Source organism: Falco biarmicus, chromosome 2 (genome assembly GCF_023638135.1).
Source record: "Falco biarmicus isolate bFalBia1 chromosome 2, bFalBia1.pri, whole genome shotgun sequence".
Taxonomy (NCBI): domain Eukaryota; kingdom Metazoa; phylum Chordata; class Aves; order Falconiformes; family Falconidae; genus Falco; species Falco biarmicus.
Genome location: NC_079289.1, coordinates 22958608 through 22976591, shown reverse-complemented (window position 1 = coordinate 22976591; position 17984 = coordinate 22958608). Strand labels below are relative to the sequence as shown.

Here is a 17984-nt window from a genome sequence, read left to right as displayed (position 1 = left end):
CACCACCAAACTATCAAAATGCATAGTTTGTACTTAAAAATTCTTATCAGTCTTAAATTCTGATTTCAGTTCTTTACTTTGTACCAGAATAAAACAAGAAAAAAATAGTAATTTTATGAATTAATTTTGAAGATGGATTGGCAGAAGATGCTGTTGTGTATAAACATGTGAAAAATCCTAGAGAACTTTTTTTTCATTATTTTTCTTCAATATTTTTCAGAAAGATTTAAACTCGACTCATCTTTGCATTCCGAGAAGCTGAATGAGACCTTCACAGTGGAGCTACCCACTGTGTGCATTTTGAAGTTTTTGCTTCTTCACTAAATTAGGAGGAAAAAAACCTCAAAAAACTAGCATCATCTGTTACATGCTAAAAAATCTTGAAGGGAGACGATGAAGACTGCTGTTAAGGGCATTTGACTTTTATCATTTTTAGAGGGAGATAAAAAAGAAAATAAGATTACCTTGGGAAAAAATACATACAAAACCAGTCAGATTGTAAAGCCTCTGATAAAATACTACTCTTGGCAAGTTACACTGGGGGGAGGGGGGGGGGGGGGAGGGGAGCAACTTCTCTGTCCATAATTGTATTTTTTTAAAGATTTACAAATTATTTTTGACTTAGCCACGCAGGGAGCCTACTTTCAACCCTCAATCTGAAAATCATGGAGGCTTTATAAAGTCTTCCACCTGCATCTCTTTTTTGCATCACAGTTCTTTATCCTCTAAAGGATGAAAACCCTGGCATATAAAAACTTTGTTAAGCTGTCACTATCAATAGGGTAAAAAAAAATAATGGTTGACAAAGAAGAAACAAATTGCATCTTCGAATAAGTTTCCTTCATGGTCTTGTTAAAAGCTATAACCTCTGATGTTAACTAAATTTAACCCATTCTGACCCTTGCGGTGGCCCTTAACCTTTTCTTTATTCTGCTTCCTGTGGCTGCTGAAGAAAACTGGCAGGCCCAGTCATTGGAAAAGCGCTCTCTGTTGCACACAAAGCCCCAGCCTGGCTGCTAGTCTGTCAGGAGGGATAGAATAGACGGGGAGGTCAGCACCTGTGCTGAGAAGCAGGTGACAAGGAACTGCTTGGACCATTCTAGGGCAAGTTGTAATAGTTTCTACCCTTTAAATATCGCACTGTAGTTTCGGGTATTCAAGGCAGCGAAGTTCACGTTTTCTTTGTGAATGCAGACTTTAAACAAATTAATCTATTGCTGTTCAACTGACTGTAAAATTAGTAGATTTACTGTCGCAAAAAAAAAAAAAAAAAAAAAAGAGGAGAGCTTTCACTTCCACTTTAATAAGGTCACGGATGTGTCCTGGGCTGCCAACAAAAGCAGCTTTTAAAATCTTTGCAGCTGAACCCAACAGTTTGCAAAGGCTGTAGAACAATGTCTTAGATGTACAGTGGAAACTCCTCTCCCTACAGTCAAGATGTAAAACTAGACAGTTAAAAACCTTTCTACACTGGGAAGTTTTAACTCTAATTGTGTCTCACCCCAGGGACCTACAGGCTTGCTTTATGATTAACATTTAAATAAATTCAGTCAGCCTTGATTTTCAGGGAACAAAATCAGTTCTTTGCCTGGTTTTGGTAAATCAGACCAAGCAATTTAACAGCAGAGCGTGCATCTTCAAAAGATTTAATTCCTGTAACAGGAGCAGATCTCAGAAACCACACAAAACTGTAGCTGTTTAAACTGTATTCGCACATTCTGTGGAGGGCACCACTTAGCAGAGACCATTTACCACTCAACAGAATTTCTGCGTTTGCTTTAATTTTTTGCTGTCTCTTGCTAGAATAAAAATAGAGGAAGCGTGTGTAAGAAGCAACTTTCAAAAGCTAGAATGGAAAAGGATTAAAAGAGTTGCTGCAGAATCCATGAATCTGGACCTACTACACACCCAGAATTTCTGTGTCCTTTAAATATGTGTTTACTCTGACGTGCTCTCTGCCATACGGCAATGCTCAGCTCAGCACAAGGGAGGTTTTCATCCGAGTTACATGCTAAAGGCCTTTACAAACACTAAGAGGAAAAGGAAAACTAAGGAGTGCATAGGGGAGGTTACAGCCCCTCTCTGAACCGGCGGGCTGCAGAGCCACACGGCCACAGTTATAACTGGCAGGTAGGTGGCGGCAAGCCATGCCAGCTGCTGCTAAAGAGCAAGGGTGGGGAGGAGAAAGAGACTCTCTCCAAGTCTTTCCCAAAGCTTCCCCACTGAAACGCCCTGCGAAGGAGGGAATTATACAGCAAAACAGGAAAACAGAGGTGCACAGGGTAAGTGGCCCTCCAGATGCTCAGACTTTTGCAAGCACAAGTCTGTAACAGACTAATCACAGATTTAGTAATAAGATTTAAAAAAGCTGCTGTCCCACCTGCTGCTACTGGTCCATGACCAGGAGCCCTGGGCATCACAGAAACCCAGCAATATCAGTAAAAAATCCTGATGATCTTGGTTTGGACTTGAAATTTTTTTGACCAGGCATTAGAAATTACAGCTCCAGTTTAGAAAGCAGCAAAATGTTCCCTGTGAACCAAAGTCAGATCCGTCCTCCACCCAAAGCCAGCAGGTACGAGCTCCGTGCAGGCGTAAGGCACTTCAGCAGCTTGCTTCCTCCTCCCACAAAATGAATGATGGAGTCTGAATGAAACTAAACTGGAGCCTTGGGTCCCCAGGTGAGCACTCTGTCATCCAGCTAAGTGCATTCTCCCTCTCTCTGCTGGGCATTGCAAGCAGTTTACTGTACCCAGAACGAATAGCTTCACGGGGAGATTGACCCCAAAACACAGAAGGACTGGAACCAGTTTCCAACATCCTCGGGAGGCAATCAAACCACGCCCTCCCCCCCCCCCCCCCCCCATCAGTTGTGAATGTGAAGGAAGCTTCTCACTAGCATCTCGAGTCTTGCATTAACGTGAATAACTTCCACATTGGCAGATCACTACGCTGTTCATGTACGAAGGCAAGAAATCTCTCCATACACCATCCTTTCTCCTTCTCATATATTTGCATTTTAAATTCTCTGGGGCACAAACTATCTACAGTCTGGCATGAGGTCTAGCAGAACAGGCCTTGATTTGGCACAAAAAATAATAAAGTGAAAATAACTACTTTGCTAACCAGCTTGGGTTAACTAAATGTCAAATGGAAAAAAAGACAGATGCAGATTTAGGAATTAAAAACCAAATAAATGACTGAGAATATTGTTAGGGGTGGGCAGAGGATGATGTGCATCAGGCAAAATAGAAGGGAGAAAGTTATTAACTGCATTTATTATGATAGTATCTTTCAAATAATTAAGACTGCAGTCCCACTGTGACAGGCACATATAAAAAACATGCCCGCTAGACAATTACAGTGTAAACAGTACAAATGAGACAAAGGGCAAGGAAAAAGAGTACAATGAACCCCCAGAAAGATCAAGTTAATTCAGGACAAACAGCATGAGAAGGCTGCACTATTTCTTGGCACACTAAATTTAATTAGAAAGGCATGAAGTAAAACAAGCATCAGGTTTAAACTTAACGGAATTAAATAAAGGGAAGAGAAAAGGAATGCAAGTCGCACACTCCAAAGTACCTTGTTTTTATGCAGGTAGTTTTTATCACAGTGAAGAGGATTATTAGCTTTATTGCTCCTACTAACACTGCCGAAAATTATCTGCCTTATGAGGATGGTTCTCAGAGGGGCAATAGCAGCGAACTGCAAGCTGGGCTACTGACAAGCTCTCCTCTAATGCATATTGCAGAGCTGAGGATGAAAAATAAAGTACCTCTCCAGGCTTCAGCTCTGCCAGAAATTCCCTTCACGGTTATTCAAATTCCACACTTGATTTCCAGACCATGAAAAGAGCAGTAGAAACCTTTTTTGTCTCACCTTTTCTTATTGTGGAATATTTTGCTCTCCACAGCTGGATACTGTAGCATTTCAATAATCTATGTTTTGAGAGCATCAAACTGAGATCCTGTTTTCTTAGGCACTCTGCTGACACAAGCAATGGCAATCCCTGTTCCCAAGGAACTTACAACTGTAAAGGCACAAAGCCTGCGTGAAATGAAGAAAGGAACAAAAGAGGATGGAAAAACCAGGCGCTACTTGCACAGAATAGGTGAAGCTACAGTTGTCAGCCAGGCTGTTAACACAGCTCACCATCTACTTTGGCTGGTTCTCTTAATGGTATTTTCCCATACTCATTACTGCAGGCAAGGAGCCTTAATGAGAATAAGGCGATACGAATTTCAGATTGTGAACCAATTTAGTAAAGTTTTCTGGTTTCGCACACAATTACCATACAGTGTCTTCCATGAAGATGGAGAGCACAAAGCAACGACAGACATTTTTGCATGGGTGTACCAAAATGACTGTACCAAAACAACCAGTGTGTGGAATTAAACCGGTCTAAGAGCACAGTTAAGAATAAAAGGCTTTCAAACCAAACAGATGCAGCTCAGATCTTCATGGCATTTCTTCTTCCTGGGCAGGAAGGAAGGAGAGAAGGGTCACTTGGGTATGGCCCAAAGCAAATCAGCTAAAAAGTCCTGGTATTTTTGAGCAGCAAGGACAGCAGACAAGGCCTCCCGCCCAGCTGTTTCCCATGGCTTCATTCTGGACCAAGTGCTGAAGACAGGCAGCCTTTCAGCCTGGCCAAACAGCATCCCACAAGGGACACCAACAGCGGGGCTCCTGGCGAGGTCTCGGCACACCGCGCCCCGCACATGCCGCCCCACAGCACAACACCCGCTCCCGCTGCCGAGGGTTTTACTCATTCAGCGCGTTACGCGCGGCTGGGGACCCAGGTCCGCACACGAATTGCAGCCTCTCTTCCCACCAGGCCTCCCGCCTCCCAGCTGGAAGAAGGAGCCTGCGGAGCTGGGGCGGAGCGGCCACCGAAGACGGGACCAAACCCAGACCGGCCCCGGCTGCGGGGCGCTCCCGCACGCCGCCGCAAACGCACCCGCTGCTGACCCCTGCAGAGCCCTCCCCGCCGCGCCGCACGCACGGGGCCCGCAGCGCTGTCACCGCCGCACGGGCAGCGGCGCGGCCCTACGGGTGCGGAGCCCCGGCACGCGGTGCGCCCGCGGGACACCCGGCGCGCGCCCCCGCACCCCGCGCGCCGCCAGCCGCCCCCGCGCAGTCGACCGCACGTGCGGGCGGTGAGCGCGGGCACGCGGCCGCTGGGGGGCGGGGACGGGGGGGGCGGTGCTGGGCACGCGCAGGCGCAGCGGTCGGGCGAGGGGCGCGGGGCGGCGCGCACGGGGCCACGCGCGGGTGTGCACGCGGACGTGCGCGCGAGCCCGCGCAGGCCTGCACGGGCGGCGGAAGGAGGCGGAGGAGCGGGCGGAGGAAGAGGAAGAGGAGGAGGGGGAGGAGGAAGAGGAAGAGGGAGAGGTGGGCCAAGCTCCACCCCTTCCGGTGGCCCAGGTTCGGCCCTCGGCAGGGCCCAGCTCGGCTCGGCCCGTCCCGTCCGGCAGGTAAGAGCCGCCGGGCGCGGGCGATGCGGGGCCGAGGCCCCGGCGGGCTCGGGGCCGTGGTGCTGCCGCCCCAGGGCCCGCCTGCAGCCGCGCACCAGCCGCGCCGGGTCGCGGGCGCCGCGCAGAGGTCCGCAGGGTGACACCGGCGGTCACACCGCACGCACCCACGGGACGGGCTCCCCGACGGGCACGGCCGGCAGCGCAGGCAGCGCCGGGCGTGTTGCGCACCCGCGCACAGCCCTTCTCCCGGGCGCTCCGCAGAAACCCAGGCGTGAAACCAAAACGGCGTCTGTACAGCGCGCGTTTACGCGAGGCAGCAGCTCCTGCGAGGTGCAAAACATCCCCCGTGGGAGCCGCAGGCACCGAGGCACCCACGCGTGCAGCAAACGTGTCCTGCGAGTGCAGGGATAGTTGCTATTCCCGCACCTCCCGGTGTGCGGGAGCTGTAGCCTGCCGGTGCATTAGAGCCCCAGCAAAGTCAGCGGGCCTTGCCAACGCACAGGCTGTGCAGTGGGACACACTGAAATGCTACGTTACACGAAGTAAAGCGCTTCCATGCAGAGGGATCTTCCCCAGGTACATGTATGCACGTGAAGACATGTTTATGCAATGTCATACGTAGATACGTATACATGTATATATTTTTAGAGTGGAGTCACATACTACCTTCTTAGGCAAATGAAGTCATGCTCCTGTCAAGTCCTCTTGTAATGACACGTTTTTGGTTTCCTGTGCCATCTTTAGCTTTTCCTGTACTTGCTGCCTTTTAAATGTGGAATAGCAAAACTGTAGATAATGCTTGACAGTTTGCTCTTTATTTCTAAAGTTTTTACAGCTGTTAAAAGATGGGCGGTTTCTAAAGTTGTGAACAAAATGCAAATACTGGTCAGGTGCACCAAAATTCCCGGGGAAGTTCCATGAACCAGGGAAGAATGAGGGGGCAAATATAATGGAATAAATGCCTCACAGATTAGTGTCATGAGTCTTCAGATTTCAAGCACTCGTATATTTAGGGGTCTGGAGCATCTCTCTTATGAGGACAGGCTGAGGGAGTTGGGCCTGTTCAGCCTGGAGAAGAGAAGACTGAGAGGGGACCTTATCAATGTCTTCTAATACCTTGAGGGTGAATGTCAGGAGGATGGGGCCAGGCTCTTTTCAGTGGTGCCCAGTGACAGGACAAGGGGCAATGGGCACAAACTGCAACGCAGGTAGTTCCATCTGAATATGAGGAAGAACTTTCCTTTGAGGGTGATGGAGCACTGGAAGAGGCTGCCCAGAGAGGCTGTGGACTCTCCTTCTCTGGAGACGTTCAAAACCCACCTGGATGTGACTCTGTGCAACCTGACCTAGGAGAACCTGCTTTAGCAGGGGGTTGGACCAGATGATCTCCAGAGGTCCCCTCCAACCCTGACCATTCTGTGCTTTTGAGGCTTGTTTTGAAAGTTTATAGCCTCACGAATACCATGCTGGGATAGATGCCTGTGACAGTTTATCTAAATTTTAATTTGCAAGTGGGGATCTTAGGCATGTGAATCTGTTGCTTATTTGCCAGTCCATGTGTTGCAGGCAAATCTTACCTGTGTTTGTTTTTCTGATTTTTTTTTTTTCCTGCAAGCTTTTTTCATCATTCAAGAATAATAAAAATACCATCGTTGGTGTTTCTATTAGATGATTCTGGCAAAATAATACTTAGGTGCATGCTTTCTGAAGGTAACATCAACTCTTTATAAATTTTGTTCCTCTCTCACGACTCTCTGGGTTAAAGCCCTCTCTCTGTTTATTGTAAAATTACTGTTGATTGCTCATTCCGCACAGTAACACCATAAATCTTTTCAAAAGAGTTTTAAGGACTGGTGTTTACTGAACTGGAATAAAATCTTTCTAATATAACTAGAAGCATCAGACTGATAGAGGTAACTTGTTTTTTCTTATTCCCTGCTCCCTCAGAATGACTGCCTTTTGCACAATGAAACTTTTATGTCAAGCAACTAGAAATCAGAAGAGATATGCAGAAAGATTCTTTGGTACTTTTCTGACACAAACACTGCAAAAGAGGGTATTTTCTCCATTCTGGATGGTGGTACCTGACCCTAGAAAGTCAACTGTGTTTGGACTTCCTCAACCATTTTGTACAGCTGAAAAATCTCACATGGAAACAAAAAAGAAAACAGCATTTGGAAGTGTTGGGCGAAGAATTCCCTATCGGATTTTGCATGTCATCAACCAGGATGGAGAGAGCTTGGGAAATATGCACCGAGCAGAAGCACTCAAACTTATGGATCAACATGACCTGAAACTAGTTCTTCTTCATGAGAATGCAGAACCTCCTGTATACAGACTAATGACTGGGCAGCAGATTCACGAAGAACAGCTTAAACGTGCAAAGAAAAAAAAAAATTCAAACCCAGGTACGTACATTGTTGACACTACAACACTGAGCGCTTTGAAAAATGCTGCATTAAAAGTGGTTCCAGCAGATGAATCCTCTTACTTGCATTTGTGTAAATCCAAAGCAATGTCACTGCAGTCCAGGCTATTAAGGATTTGCAGTGGTAAAAATAAAATTTTGGATTAGTCTAGTCTTCCAGAGAAGCCTTCTATTGCCTTCTCAGGATTTACTATTTTGGCATCTGCTGGCTTTTTTTTTTTTTTTTTTTTAATATACATATATATATATATATATACACGTGAATATAACTAGATGCTGGTACACTGAATTTCTGTTCTATTACTAAGGCATAAAGCAACAGGCAGTTTTTACAAACTGAGCAGCAGATACATCAATACAATTACATAATTTTGTCACCAGTAGTCAATGAAACATTCTCTTCCTGGCTTGCTGCTAGGAAGACAAAGTCTGGAGCCCTTTCTTCTACTGACTAAGAGAACCACTTTTTCAATATTGAATGCTTTTTTAGTGTTTTTTCTTAAGTCAGCCCTGCTCCAGCAGTTAACAAACTGAGTTTGACAGAGAGGTTTTAAAAAAGGCATCTGACCTTGTATCCTCTTTCCTTATCCTCGCACTAACGAAAGTATCTGTGCTTTGGGTAGAGTTCTGATTTAGAGGACGGTACTATCATGGTAGTGAGTTTTTCTGTTCCAAGCAACTACAAAAAGATTATGCAAATAGTAACTACTTTAGAGAATCTTTAAGGAGGAAGAGACCACAAATTTTTCAAATACATTACAAGGCATTGTACTTCCAGTTCAATATTGCACTTCACCAGTCAAGAAAATGGGCTCAAGGTGAAGAGCTATCTAACTTCAGATCTTCTGCATTTAGCTATACTACGCACAGAACGTAGGAATTTACACACTAAGTCTCTAATTCCAGACGCAATGCTTACCTGTTTATCTTTGTTAGACCTGCACTGTGGGTGGTATGAACAAAACTGTTAACTAAAATAAAAACACTTTCTTCTGACCATGAAGAGACTTCCCTGCGTGCCTCAAGCATGCAACTCAGTCTCCCAATTAGGTCAGCAAGTGTGAGATACCAAGTAGCCACCTTCTAAGGTGAGTGTAGTGCATGCTGAGACGAGACGGGATGCTTTGTGTATGGGAAAGCAGCATGGGGAAGGGTGTTAAGTAGACAAAGCACCATAAGCTGTTGGAAGAAAGCAAGTAACACAGGTTTGTCAGATGTTAAGCCAACAGTTTTAGTTCTGTTTTAAACAGGGGTGGTTCAGAAGGAGTTATCCTTTTCTTCAGCTATTGCCAAGAATGACTTAGAGACCAAGACAAAACAAATAACACAGTGGATTGAAAAGAAATACCATGTCAAAGTTACCATCCGGCAAGCAAAAGATAGCAATACAGACATGGTAAGTGGACTCCTGAAGGTTGGACCAATCAATTTCATTATCTAGCTTTACTTAATATTAACTTCCGCCGTTCAGTACTGCCATGGTCTTTTAGTATATCATGTACTGCTAAAATAAGTGAAGGTCTAGGTCCTGTGAAGGTAGTGGTTGCCTCACCTTAAGCTACATCTGTTCAAACACCACTGTTCTAGAAAAGTAGTGCCGTGGAGGCAATTCAAATACGATGCTTTCTTAAGAACTAAGAAAAGTTGTAATACTGACGTTGACAGTGAAGTCTGAGCACTTCCTACTCCTTTGCAGCAACCACCTTATTAACTGGGCTGGTGAAATTTTCCTGTCTATGCCTTAAGCCAGTTCACCCACAGAAAAGTTTAATGGTATGGTTTAAAAAAAATTGTGCTGTATTTTAGTTGGTTTATTTGAATAACCTAACTGTCCTTCTGAATATCCATTTGTGCAACTGGGGCTAAAGTTAGTAAGACTAGAAGACTGGAAAAGTAAACATCTATAAAAATGTTAGGGAGCTGGTGGCAACTTGCTCACCAATATAAATGCAGGGCCTTGAGACTTGTCATTGCATAGATGTCTTTTTTTATAAAGATTCCGTGTAAGCAATTTTTTCCCCCCCTTTTAATGTGTGTAGTGAATTAGGTTTCCTTCGTTCTCTCTACAAGTTGCTGGAAAAAATTGTGTTATCACTTCATCCAAAAGGAACAAAACTTTTTATAGGAAGTTGGTTGAATTCACAGGGAAAGAGTAGCAGGAGGAAGAACTGGCTATGGGAGGGAGCAGGACATTTCATGACACAGTCCAGATTTAGGTTGTCCTTAAATTTCAAAGCTTAATCACGAGCTTAAGTGTTCAGCTTGTTATATGAAGGCAGTGCACCACTCAGTTCAATATTACCACATTCTGCTATAACCTTAGAACAATACTGCCCTTAAGAGGGAAGCCCTTTAATAATATGCCTGAATCTAGTGGAAGAGGAGGGTGGAGATGAGAGTCAGATGCAGTCCGCTTTCACAGACACCTTTAAACAGCAAAACGAGGCAAGTCACAAATTCAACCCAAGTGCTAGGAAATGGCTGAATCCCTCTGGTGACTTTCCTAAACCTGCTTATGAGTAAAGAACAAATGGTTAGGAGAGGACAAACTGAACTGCTTAAAGCAGCTAGCTTGTTTCAACTAATAGCTAAACCTGTGCCGTTAGAAAAATATTTCAGGCTGTTCTCTACATGTGTTTGTGCATTTAGTCCTATTTTTCTCCTTTGTTTTAGTTCATGCTTTTTGATAAGATTTTGGAGACTGTGTCGGAGAAAGCCACCTATCTTTCCAAGCCAAAAGTTACTAGAGAAGGAGTTAGTACCTGTATTTTCAGACATATGTCTGACAAAGAGTTGAAAGTATACCAGAAGATGGAAGACAGAAAAACAGTACAGTAAAGAAAGATGAAAATGAAGATTTGAAGTTAAATGAGTTGCATCCGTGACTTTATGAAAAGGTGTAAACAACATTAACTTTATTGTTTATAGTTTTGTGGTTGTTTTTTTATTTTTAAATAAATTACTGTTGAGCTTTGTGCTGGTCATTCCATGAAGAATGTTGTCTCCATTAACCTTTACTGCAGAGTCAGAATTTCAACAGCTGGTATTTCATTTTCCATGGGTTTATCCATTGTCTTGCTTTCTGTCACAACTGCATCCTTTCCTGGCTGTGTTTTAGGAGGAATGTAGCCACTCAGGCGAGAGGCTAAGCTCCTCTTAGGATAAGAACGCTTTGCCTGGCAGAAATAAATCCAGAATTAGCAACTTAACATATCTATGGAGCAAAGACTACTAATGTGGTGAGGAAAGAAGAAATCAATGAATAGGCCAGCACTGCATTATTTAAAGGAGCTTCAGAAATCAAGAATCTTCCAAATTAAGTGGATCACTGGCCTTTTTCTGACTTTAAGTCACATTCTAAAACACATAATGTTTACCCTCCTCTGAAGTGACAGGGTATGGTTGAGAAGACTTTTTCAAGAGTATTAACTTACTTTCAAGTTCAGCTTTCTCTTTTCAGGATCATGTACAACCGCATGCCTTGCTAGGCTCTGCTACAGTTACAAAGGGCAGGGGGAAAAAAAAAGTTACATTTATTCTTTCAGATTATGTGATTTAGATTTGAAGAGTTTAAAAAATATATACCTTCATTGCAAACACTCTTCCACAGTCTGGATAATCACAAGAGAATGGTTTTTTCTCCTCATGAAAAGAGAGGATATGGCTTTGAAGATTAAATACAGTTGTGTAAGTTCTCCCACATCCTTCTCTTGGGCATCGGCAGACTTCCCTCTCCACACCATGTGTTTTTTGATGCTGCTTGAGGTAATCTTTCCGTTTAAAGGTTTTGTGACACTCACTGCAAACTATTGACTCTGAGTGGGAGACAGACAGGCAGAGTATAAGTTAACAGCTGCTTACAGGAGCTCAGAATCAAACCCTAGTAGTCCTCTAGAACAAGGCTAAAATCCACACGAAATGCAAGCAACTCAGAGACTGGAAGAGATTAATGCAGCACGAATTATCCAGATCTGAAATCCTGTATTATACAGTTTTCCATCAACAGGATCACAAAGCAAAGTTAGTATACTGAGCAGCATTTTCATCAGTTAAAGGTCTAGCCAGACTGACAACCATTTTACTGATAAAGTGTTAGTAAACAAGTTTGTCTAGGCACAACAAGTTGAAGAAATGAGTTCAGTAAGGACTCCTCTTCAAAATAGCAGGTTTTTTCCTATCTATCAAAAGTTAAGTTCTGTTTACTAAAGCATTTGGAGTTTACCTGTATGACTTTCTCTATTATGTTTCAGAAGCTCTGTCCAAGTTTTTCCAGTGTATGAGCAATTTTCTTTCTTGCATGCATAGCCTGTTGGACAGGACAGATGTTTACAATCGCAAAGGTTTTGACAAACATGGTCCAGTTTTACATGGGGTAACTCCACTTCTGGAGTTTGAAAATAAAAAGCCAGTATTCCTCCTCTCCTGCCATACTGCATGGTAATGAGACAAGCGTTCTGAACACAAATCAGAACATGAGAAAATCCTAACAGGTTTAACGAGGAAACCTCATATCACTGACACAAGTTGTCCAGAGGGGCTGTGGAATCCCTAACCCTGGAAACATTCAAAACTTCATGTAGACCTCAGCAACCTGGTCTGACTCTGCCTTAAGCAGAGGAGCAGGGATCTGGATCAGATCACTTTCAGAGGTCCTTTCTAGCCTGAATGATTTTATGAAACTCTCTCTCTCCTTGCTTCAGTAAAGCTACTTCCTCACTTTCACTCAAATAGATGCAAATAACTGGTAACATGTTATTTCTGTGTAAATATTTCTATCACATATTAAAAACAAACAAAAAACCCAAAAAAAGATCTTGACCATACAGTGGTATTCCAGAGTCTAAAGAGACTCTACCATTCTATCAAGCAGACAGGATAGTTTTTAAATGAACCACAGAAAGGCAACACTATTTAAATCCTAGGACTGGAAAGGTCAAACAACTATGAACAAGTTCATGTCTTAAAAACGGAACATAATATGAATCACAGCTTTTTGGATACTCTTCCTAGTCCCTTGGGTTTGTTTTTTTTTCTAACACTGGGAAGCAGGTTAGCTGTCAATAGTACTGGAAGAATGGATAGGAGTATAGCAGGATTAGCCCAAACATAGCTCAAACACCCTGATGATTCCACTCACATACCTTTATACACAGGTACATTAGTAACTTTAAAAATGCAAGTCTACATGTTTTGCAAAGGCTCCATAGGAAATTTGTGGCAGAACTGGCAACTGATCCTAACCTCTAGAGGTGTAAGCTAGTGCCTTAACCATTAGCCCTTGCCCAGAAGACCAATTATTGACAAGGAAGCACATTAAAAAAAGTGACTGGAGGAATCCCAAACTCTGTTCAGCCTGCCACAAGTACACTGTAAGTGAAGACTGCAGTGCCTTGCAACTGTATCTCATTTGACTATTCAAAACCCCTGTTCTTTTTTTAATCTCTCTGGATCACTAAGCCCAGAATATTTTCATGGTTGTTATACTCCCTGTACTGGTAGAAGTCCTTTTTGCTTGCTAAAACATAAATGAAGCAAGAAAAACCGTATTACCTTCATGTGTCTTCTCATGCCGCTTTAGTCGACTTGGAGTAGAAAAGCACTTTCCACATCCTTCATTATTACATCTAGGTATAAAACCCACTAGTTTAATTTCTTTCACTGCATCCACTTGTATTTTGTTCTTTCAGTCAAGAACAATTAAGGTGGACAAAATAATCCAAGTTTCCCCATGCCTAGAGATATGTTGTGCCGCCCTCCGCCCCACCTTGTAAAAGTAAATTCCATAATGTGTTTATAATACAGGACTCTGCTCCCCTCGTGAGTTAAAACTATAATTTCCACATCTACAGCAAGTTAAGATTTAGCTAAAGAATCAAGCCCCCATATCATCCCTACACAGCAGGCTCTTCAAACATAAAACAGAAAGTGGAGGGGTTTAAGTGGCTTGTACAGATCTATCAGCCAGAGCAGCAGCAGCAGAGCACTGACAGTGTTTTTGTGCCTGCTACCCAGCCATACTAGTGCACTGAAGCAGAACACTCCTGTTAAGTGTGTTCCACCTGTAAGAAATAAGACTGAACTTCGCGTTCATCAGACCTATACTGATGTGTCATGTAAATAACAGAGTTGCAAGGCACAGCTTCTCAGACTGCTGTCCAAGCCTCTACCTTTTTTAAGCTACTGCTCACTTCAGTGTTAGCCAAGCCACTGCTTTTTAGTGGAAAACAGAGGTAGCTGCATTTTTCATTACCATGCAAGCTCCTATGCCTGTATTTCAGAGTGTGTGAACTAAAAAATTGGGGGTGTGTGGTGTGTTTATTTTTCCTGTGAAACTGTAATAAACCTTAAGAAAAAGTCTGGAATGCTCAAGTTCCAGAGCACCAAGATTGTTGCTCAAAACAGGCTACTGAGCAAAGGACTAGTACAAGAAATGTACTTGCGGCCATGACAGATTAATTAATTTCATTTTTTTAAAATGCCACATCAATCAAAAGGTTGAGAAAAGGCACCTTTTCTCATCTGCAGTGTTTAAATGGAATTGTTAAAAGTTCATTATTAAAATTATCCACCTACTTGAAGGGAGGTTCATTGGTGTGGTGACACTGATGAACTTTAAGTTGTTGATGTTTCCTGAAAGACTTGTTACAGCCTTCAAAGTCGCACTATTTAGGAAATTAAGTTATCATTAGAGGCCAAATAATGACAGCCCAGTTGACACGTGTTTGCTGAAATCCCAGCCACAGTATTTGAACTCACACAAGTACAGCATAACAACAAGTTTAAGTATTTCACTAGATATAAAAAGGAGCTTGTTTAGCTTCCACTTTACAGTATCAAAGAGAATTACTCACCACATACTGCTTCTGCTGATTTTGATGCTTGCGCTCAGTGTGCTTCTTCAAGTTTGATTTTGTTCCAAATTTCTGATTGCATCCATCAGCTGTGCACCTGCAAATGAACTGCATTTTTTATTATCAGTGACTTGTTTCACTGGCAGATACAGAAATCATTGCACAAGAGGAATACATGAGGAATAACTGAAACTCACAACCCAAATATAAAAATTTGCTTTAAAGACACAAAAAAGCCAGAGGCTAAGTTACAATCAAAAGCCACATGAAAACACAGCATAAGAGATTTTCAATAAAACACATAGGAATTCCCAGCTCCTAATCCATGACATGCAGCTATTAAGGGCTTAGTAACAGGAGATAACTGCCCATCCTTCTTTTAACTCTGCATTCTAGGGAGAGATCTGCCCCTTCCTTTAAGCATCTATAACGGATCACTGCCAGACAGGAGTTTTAGGCTCAGGAGATTCCCCACGTCTCGCAGGCTGTTACAGCACTACACATGATACCAGAACCAGGCTTGCAGCTCTATACCACCCTCACATCGGTTGTAACTCCCCTGCATCTCCATGAGGACAAGCGTAACCCACTTGAAGAAGTTCGGCCTTACTCGAACGGCTTTTCCCCGGTGTGCGTAAGAAGGTGTCGAGCGCGGTGGAAATCTCTGGTGAAACCTTTACCACAGCCATCGTAATCGCAGACATACGGCCTCTGGAGGGGAGAGGGCTGCTCTGAGGCGGTGACAGCCGCCGGGGCCGGGCTGTTTCCAGAAGGCTGCCTCCCTTCAGCAGGCCGCCCCGGCGGCGGGATTGCAGGCACAACCCACCGACCCCCACGGCGCGACGGCCGCCGTCATGAGGCGACGCCGGGCACCCGAGCCCCCCCAGGGGGCCAACGCCGACAGGGGCCCCGGGCGAGCTCCGGCCCCGAGACGCGCAGGCCGCCCCCCGCCCGCCGCCCCGCGCCTCAGTCACACCCCCCCCCCCCATCCCATCCCATCCCCCATCCCCCACCCCCTGCCGACGGGACCCCGAGCGGCAGCCCCGCGCCTCAGCCCGCCGCCGGCGGCCCAGCTCCGGCCGGGCTCACCTCGCCCGTGTGCCGGCAGAGGTGGGCGTCCAGCCTCCAGGCCTTGTTGAAGGCGGCGTCGCAGTCGGGGAAGGAGCAGATGAAACGGCAGGCAGGGCGCGCGCTCCCGCTGCTGCCGCCGGCGGCGGGCGGGGACGCGCGCGCAGCACCCCCGCCCTCCTGCGCGCCCCCCGCCGCCCGCTCGCCGGCCATGCGGGAGGGCCCGGCACCGGCTCCCAGCGGGGAACGTCCCCCGCCCGAGCCCCGCTCCCGCCTCCCTCCCGCCGGCCGCAGGGCCTAGGGGCGGGCGCCGGACGGGCGCATGCGCGGTGTGGCGGGGCGCCGTCCCGCCGCCCTGCACGCACAGCCCGCGGGGGCCGCGGCCGCCCTTCCGCCCGCAGAGCCGCACAGCGCCAGTTTCCCCGCACCCGAGAGCCTTGTCCCGGGAGCGGCCCAGGCCCCGGCTGCGTTACCTCATGCACCAGAGAGCAGAGCACCCCCGTTGCTGCCCGGTGTGAAGGCCCAAAAGGCCTAACTCTGGGTCCTTCCACAGCACAGCCCTTCTGGGGCTGTAGGGACCTAAGGGCTCAGCTGCTTCCCCAGGGAGCTTTTCCAGGTGCCATGTCATGTCCCAGGCCAAGGTCCTACCCGGCAGTTCTGGTTTGTGTCCCTGCCTTGCCAGAGGAGCGGACGGGACCGCACGGTGCCAGCTGGCCCCTGGCCCAGGCCAGGGCGTTCTTATGCACCCAGCGTCTTGCTGCACGCTCCCTACCACCTGCCCCAAAGCCCAGGCATCTGCAGCCCAAGCGGAGGTGTCCCTGCTGTCCGGGATCCTGTGGCAGCGGTGGCCTGCCACCCTGGCCTGTGGGCGTGCTGTTCCCTCGGGCTGCCTGAGGTCACAGATAGGGGAAGGGGACATGGGGCTTCACTGAGCTGAGGGGCTGTGGTGTCTTGCTCAGCACCTCCCTGGTACCTGACTTGCTGTACTGAGGTATCACATCACCTGCTCTGCTTTGGGCTATTTGAGCTGTCGTCTGAGCTTTATTTTAGGAGATGTTCCCCCTCTGTTGCAATTCTCCACACAAAGTGAAGTGTGAGGGACAGGGGGAGAAAGCTGGAACAGGACTGTGACGAGCAAACCATCCTGGGGAGAAAAACCTCCTATTCCTCCATCTCTGTTTGTGTTCTGAGAGCTGGAAAAGCCTGAGCAGATGGCGGTGCTTGGGGCAGGCTAGGGAAATGGAGGAGGAAACAGAGGAATAAGGACTAGGAATCAAGTGCGTGGGGACTGGACAGGAGAAGGGACACCTGAAGATGGCAGGAGTGCTGAAGGAAGGGTTACAGAACGGCTGTGCCACAGCATGCTTCAGGGAGGGAAGCTGCTGGCCAGAAGCAGATCCCCATGGCTCTGGGAGATGCCTCTTACCTCACTCACCTGTAACAGGATTAAGGGGAGGGCTGAATCAATCAGACCCTCATAAAGCAATGGCCAGAAATCGCCTTATTTTTGAAAGGGAAGTCAGTCTGAAAATATCTCAGCTCATACTAACTAAAACCAAAACACTTAGAAGAAAAAGTTGTTGGTTTTTTTTTTCTTTGTCTCAGAATTGCAATAACCCACCCACCTCTGAAATATAAAAAAGAAGATATACATCTTTTTTTGAGACTTTGCATGAGGAAACACAATATTGCCCAAGGCCTCTCTAACACAGGCAAGGAAATAGCTTGCAAGGGAGAAAACTTTGGAAAATTTCACTACTGGCTAGACAAGGGACAAATATTAATCATGTAGGCTTTTGCTCTATGCAATGCCAGTTAGAGATTTCAGCAGAGTCCTCTGGGAATTTTAATCCAATATTGGAAATATATAAATAGAGGATGATTCCAGGCCAGAGAGCTCCTCATGGTGTTGTGCTGTTAAAGTCTTCTGAGGTGACTCCAGAGGGAGGATTTTGAAGAGTCCTCTAGTGGAGCTGGAAGGAGCAGTGGTGTCCCTTTCAGATTTGATCTTACCATTTTGCATTGTGGGAGGTGGAAGGTGAACCTTCTAGCAGGTAAACATGCAATAGAGAAAAATTAAGTCTGAAGATTAATGTTTCCAACACAAGGTCCATACTTCCACTGTTAAATTTTAATAATCTGGAAACTGAAAGGGAGCAA

At 45.7% G+C, this 17984-nt stretch overlaps 2 protein-coding genes and 1 long non-coding RNA gene across 6 annotated transcripts in view; 1 reads left to right on the top strand and 2 right to left on the bottom strand.

Moving 5' to 3' along the window:
- Positions 1-5472, bottom strand: part of LOC130144557 (uncharacterized) — a 29626-nt gene extending 24154 nt beyond the window's left edge. For both annotated transcript variants that reach the window (XR_008820161.1, XR_008820162.1), the window contains exon 1: positions 4440-5472. This is a non-coding gene — a long non-coding RNA (uncharacterized LOC130144557). The remainder of the gene's footprint in view (positions 1-4439) is intronic.
- Positions 5473-5500: 28 nt separating this feature from the next.
- MTIF3 (mitochondrial translational initiation factor 3) lies at positions 5501-10880 on the top strand. 2 transcript variants are annotated; one of them, XM_056328439.1, is made up of 4 exons: positions 5501-6053; positions 7425-7885; positions 9189-9301; positions 10579-10880. In XM_056328439.1, exons 2-4 carry the CDS (start codon positions 7426-7428, stop codon positions 10741-10743), a joined length of 738 nt encoding a protein of 245 aa, XP_056184414.1. In that variant the 5' UTR covers positions 5501-6053; position 7425; the 3' UTR covers positions 10744-10880. The 2 variants fall into 2 exon arrangements, with proteins under 2 accessions (XP_056184414.1, XP_056184413.1); XM_056328438.1 differs by having other exon boundaries at positions 5507-6053; positions 9156-9301.
- Positions 10775-16136, bottom strand: GTF3A (general transcription factor IIIA). Of its 2 annotated transcripts, none has more exons than XM_056328436.1 (9): positions 15846-16136; positions 15367-15467; positions 14757-14853; positions 14479-14567; positions 13456-13529; positions 12128-12211; positions 11491-11720; positions 11340-11396; positions 10775-11081 (listed from the first exon to the last, which is right to left on the bottom strand). In XM_056328436.1, exons 1-9 carry the CDS (start codon positions 16035-16037, stop codon positions 10920-10922), a joined length of 1086 nt encoding a protein of 361 aa, XP_056184411.1. In that variant the 5' UTR covers positions 16038-16136; the 3' UTR covers positions 10775-10919. The 2 variants fall into 2 exon arrangements, with proteins under 2 accessions (XP_056184411.1, XP_056184410.1); XM_056328435.1 differs by having other exon boundaries at positions 11340-11399; positions 15846-16134.
- Positions 16137-17984: the final 1848 nt, after the last annotated feature.

Coding starts and splice junctions, on each gene's coding strand:
- MTIF3 (XM_056328438.1), top strand. CDS start 7,426: ATGACTGCCTTTTGCACAATGAAACTTTTATGTCAAGCAACTAGAAAT. Junction 7,886..9,155: donor AAAAAAAAATTCAAACCCAG/GTACGTACATTG, acceptor TGTTTTAAACAG/GGGTGGTTCAGAAGGAGTTA. Junction 9,302..10,578: donor AAGATAGCAATACAGACATG/GTAAGTGGACTC, acceptor CCTTTGTTTTAG/TTCATGCTTTTTGATAAGAT.
- GTF3A (XM_056328435.1), bottom strand. CDS start 16,037: ATGGCCGGCGAGCGGGCGGCGGGGGGCGCGCAGGAGGGCGGGGGTGCT. Junction 15,468..15,845: donor TCTGCCGGCACACGGGCGAG/GTGAGCCCGGCC, acceptor TCTCCCCTCCAG/AGGCCGTATGTCTGCGATTA. Junction 11,400..11,490: donor GAAGAGTGTTTGCAATGAAG/GTATATATTTTT, acceptor TTGTAACTGTAG/CAGAGCCTAGCAAGGCATGC.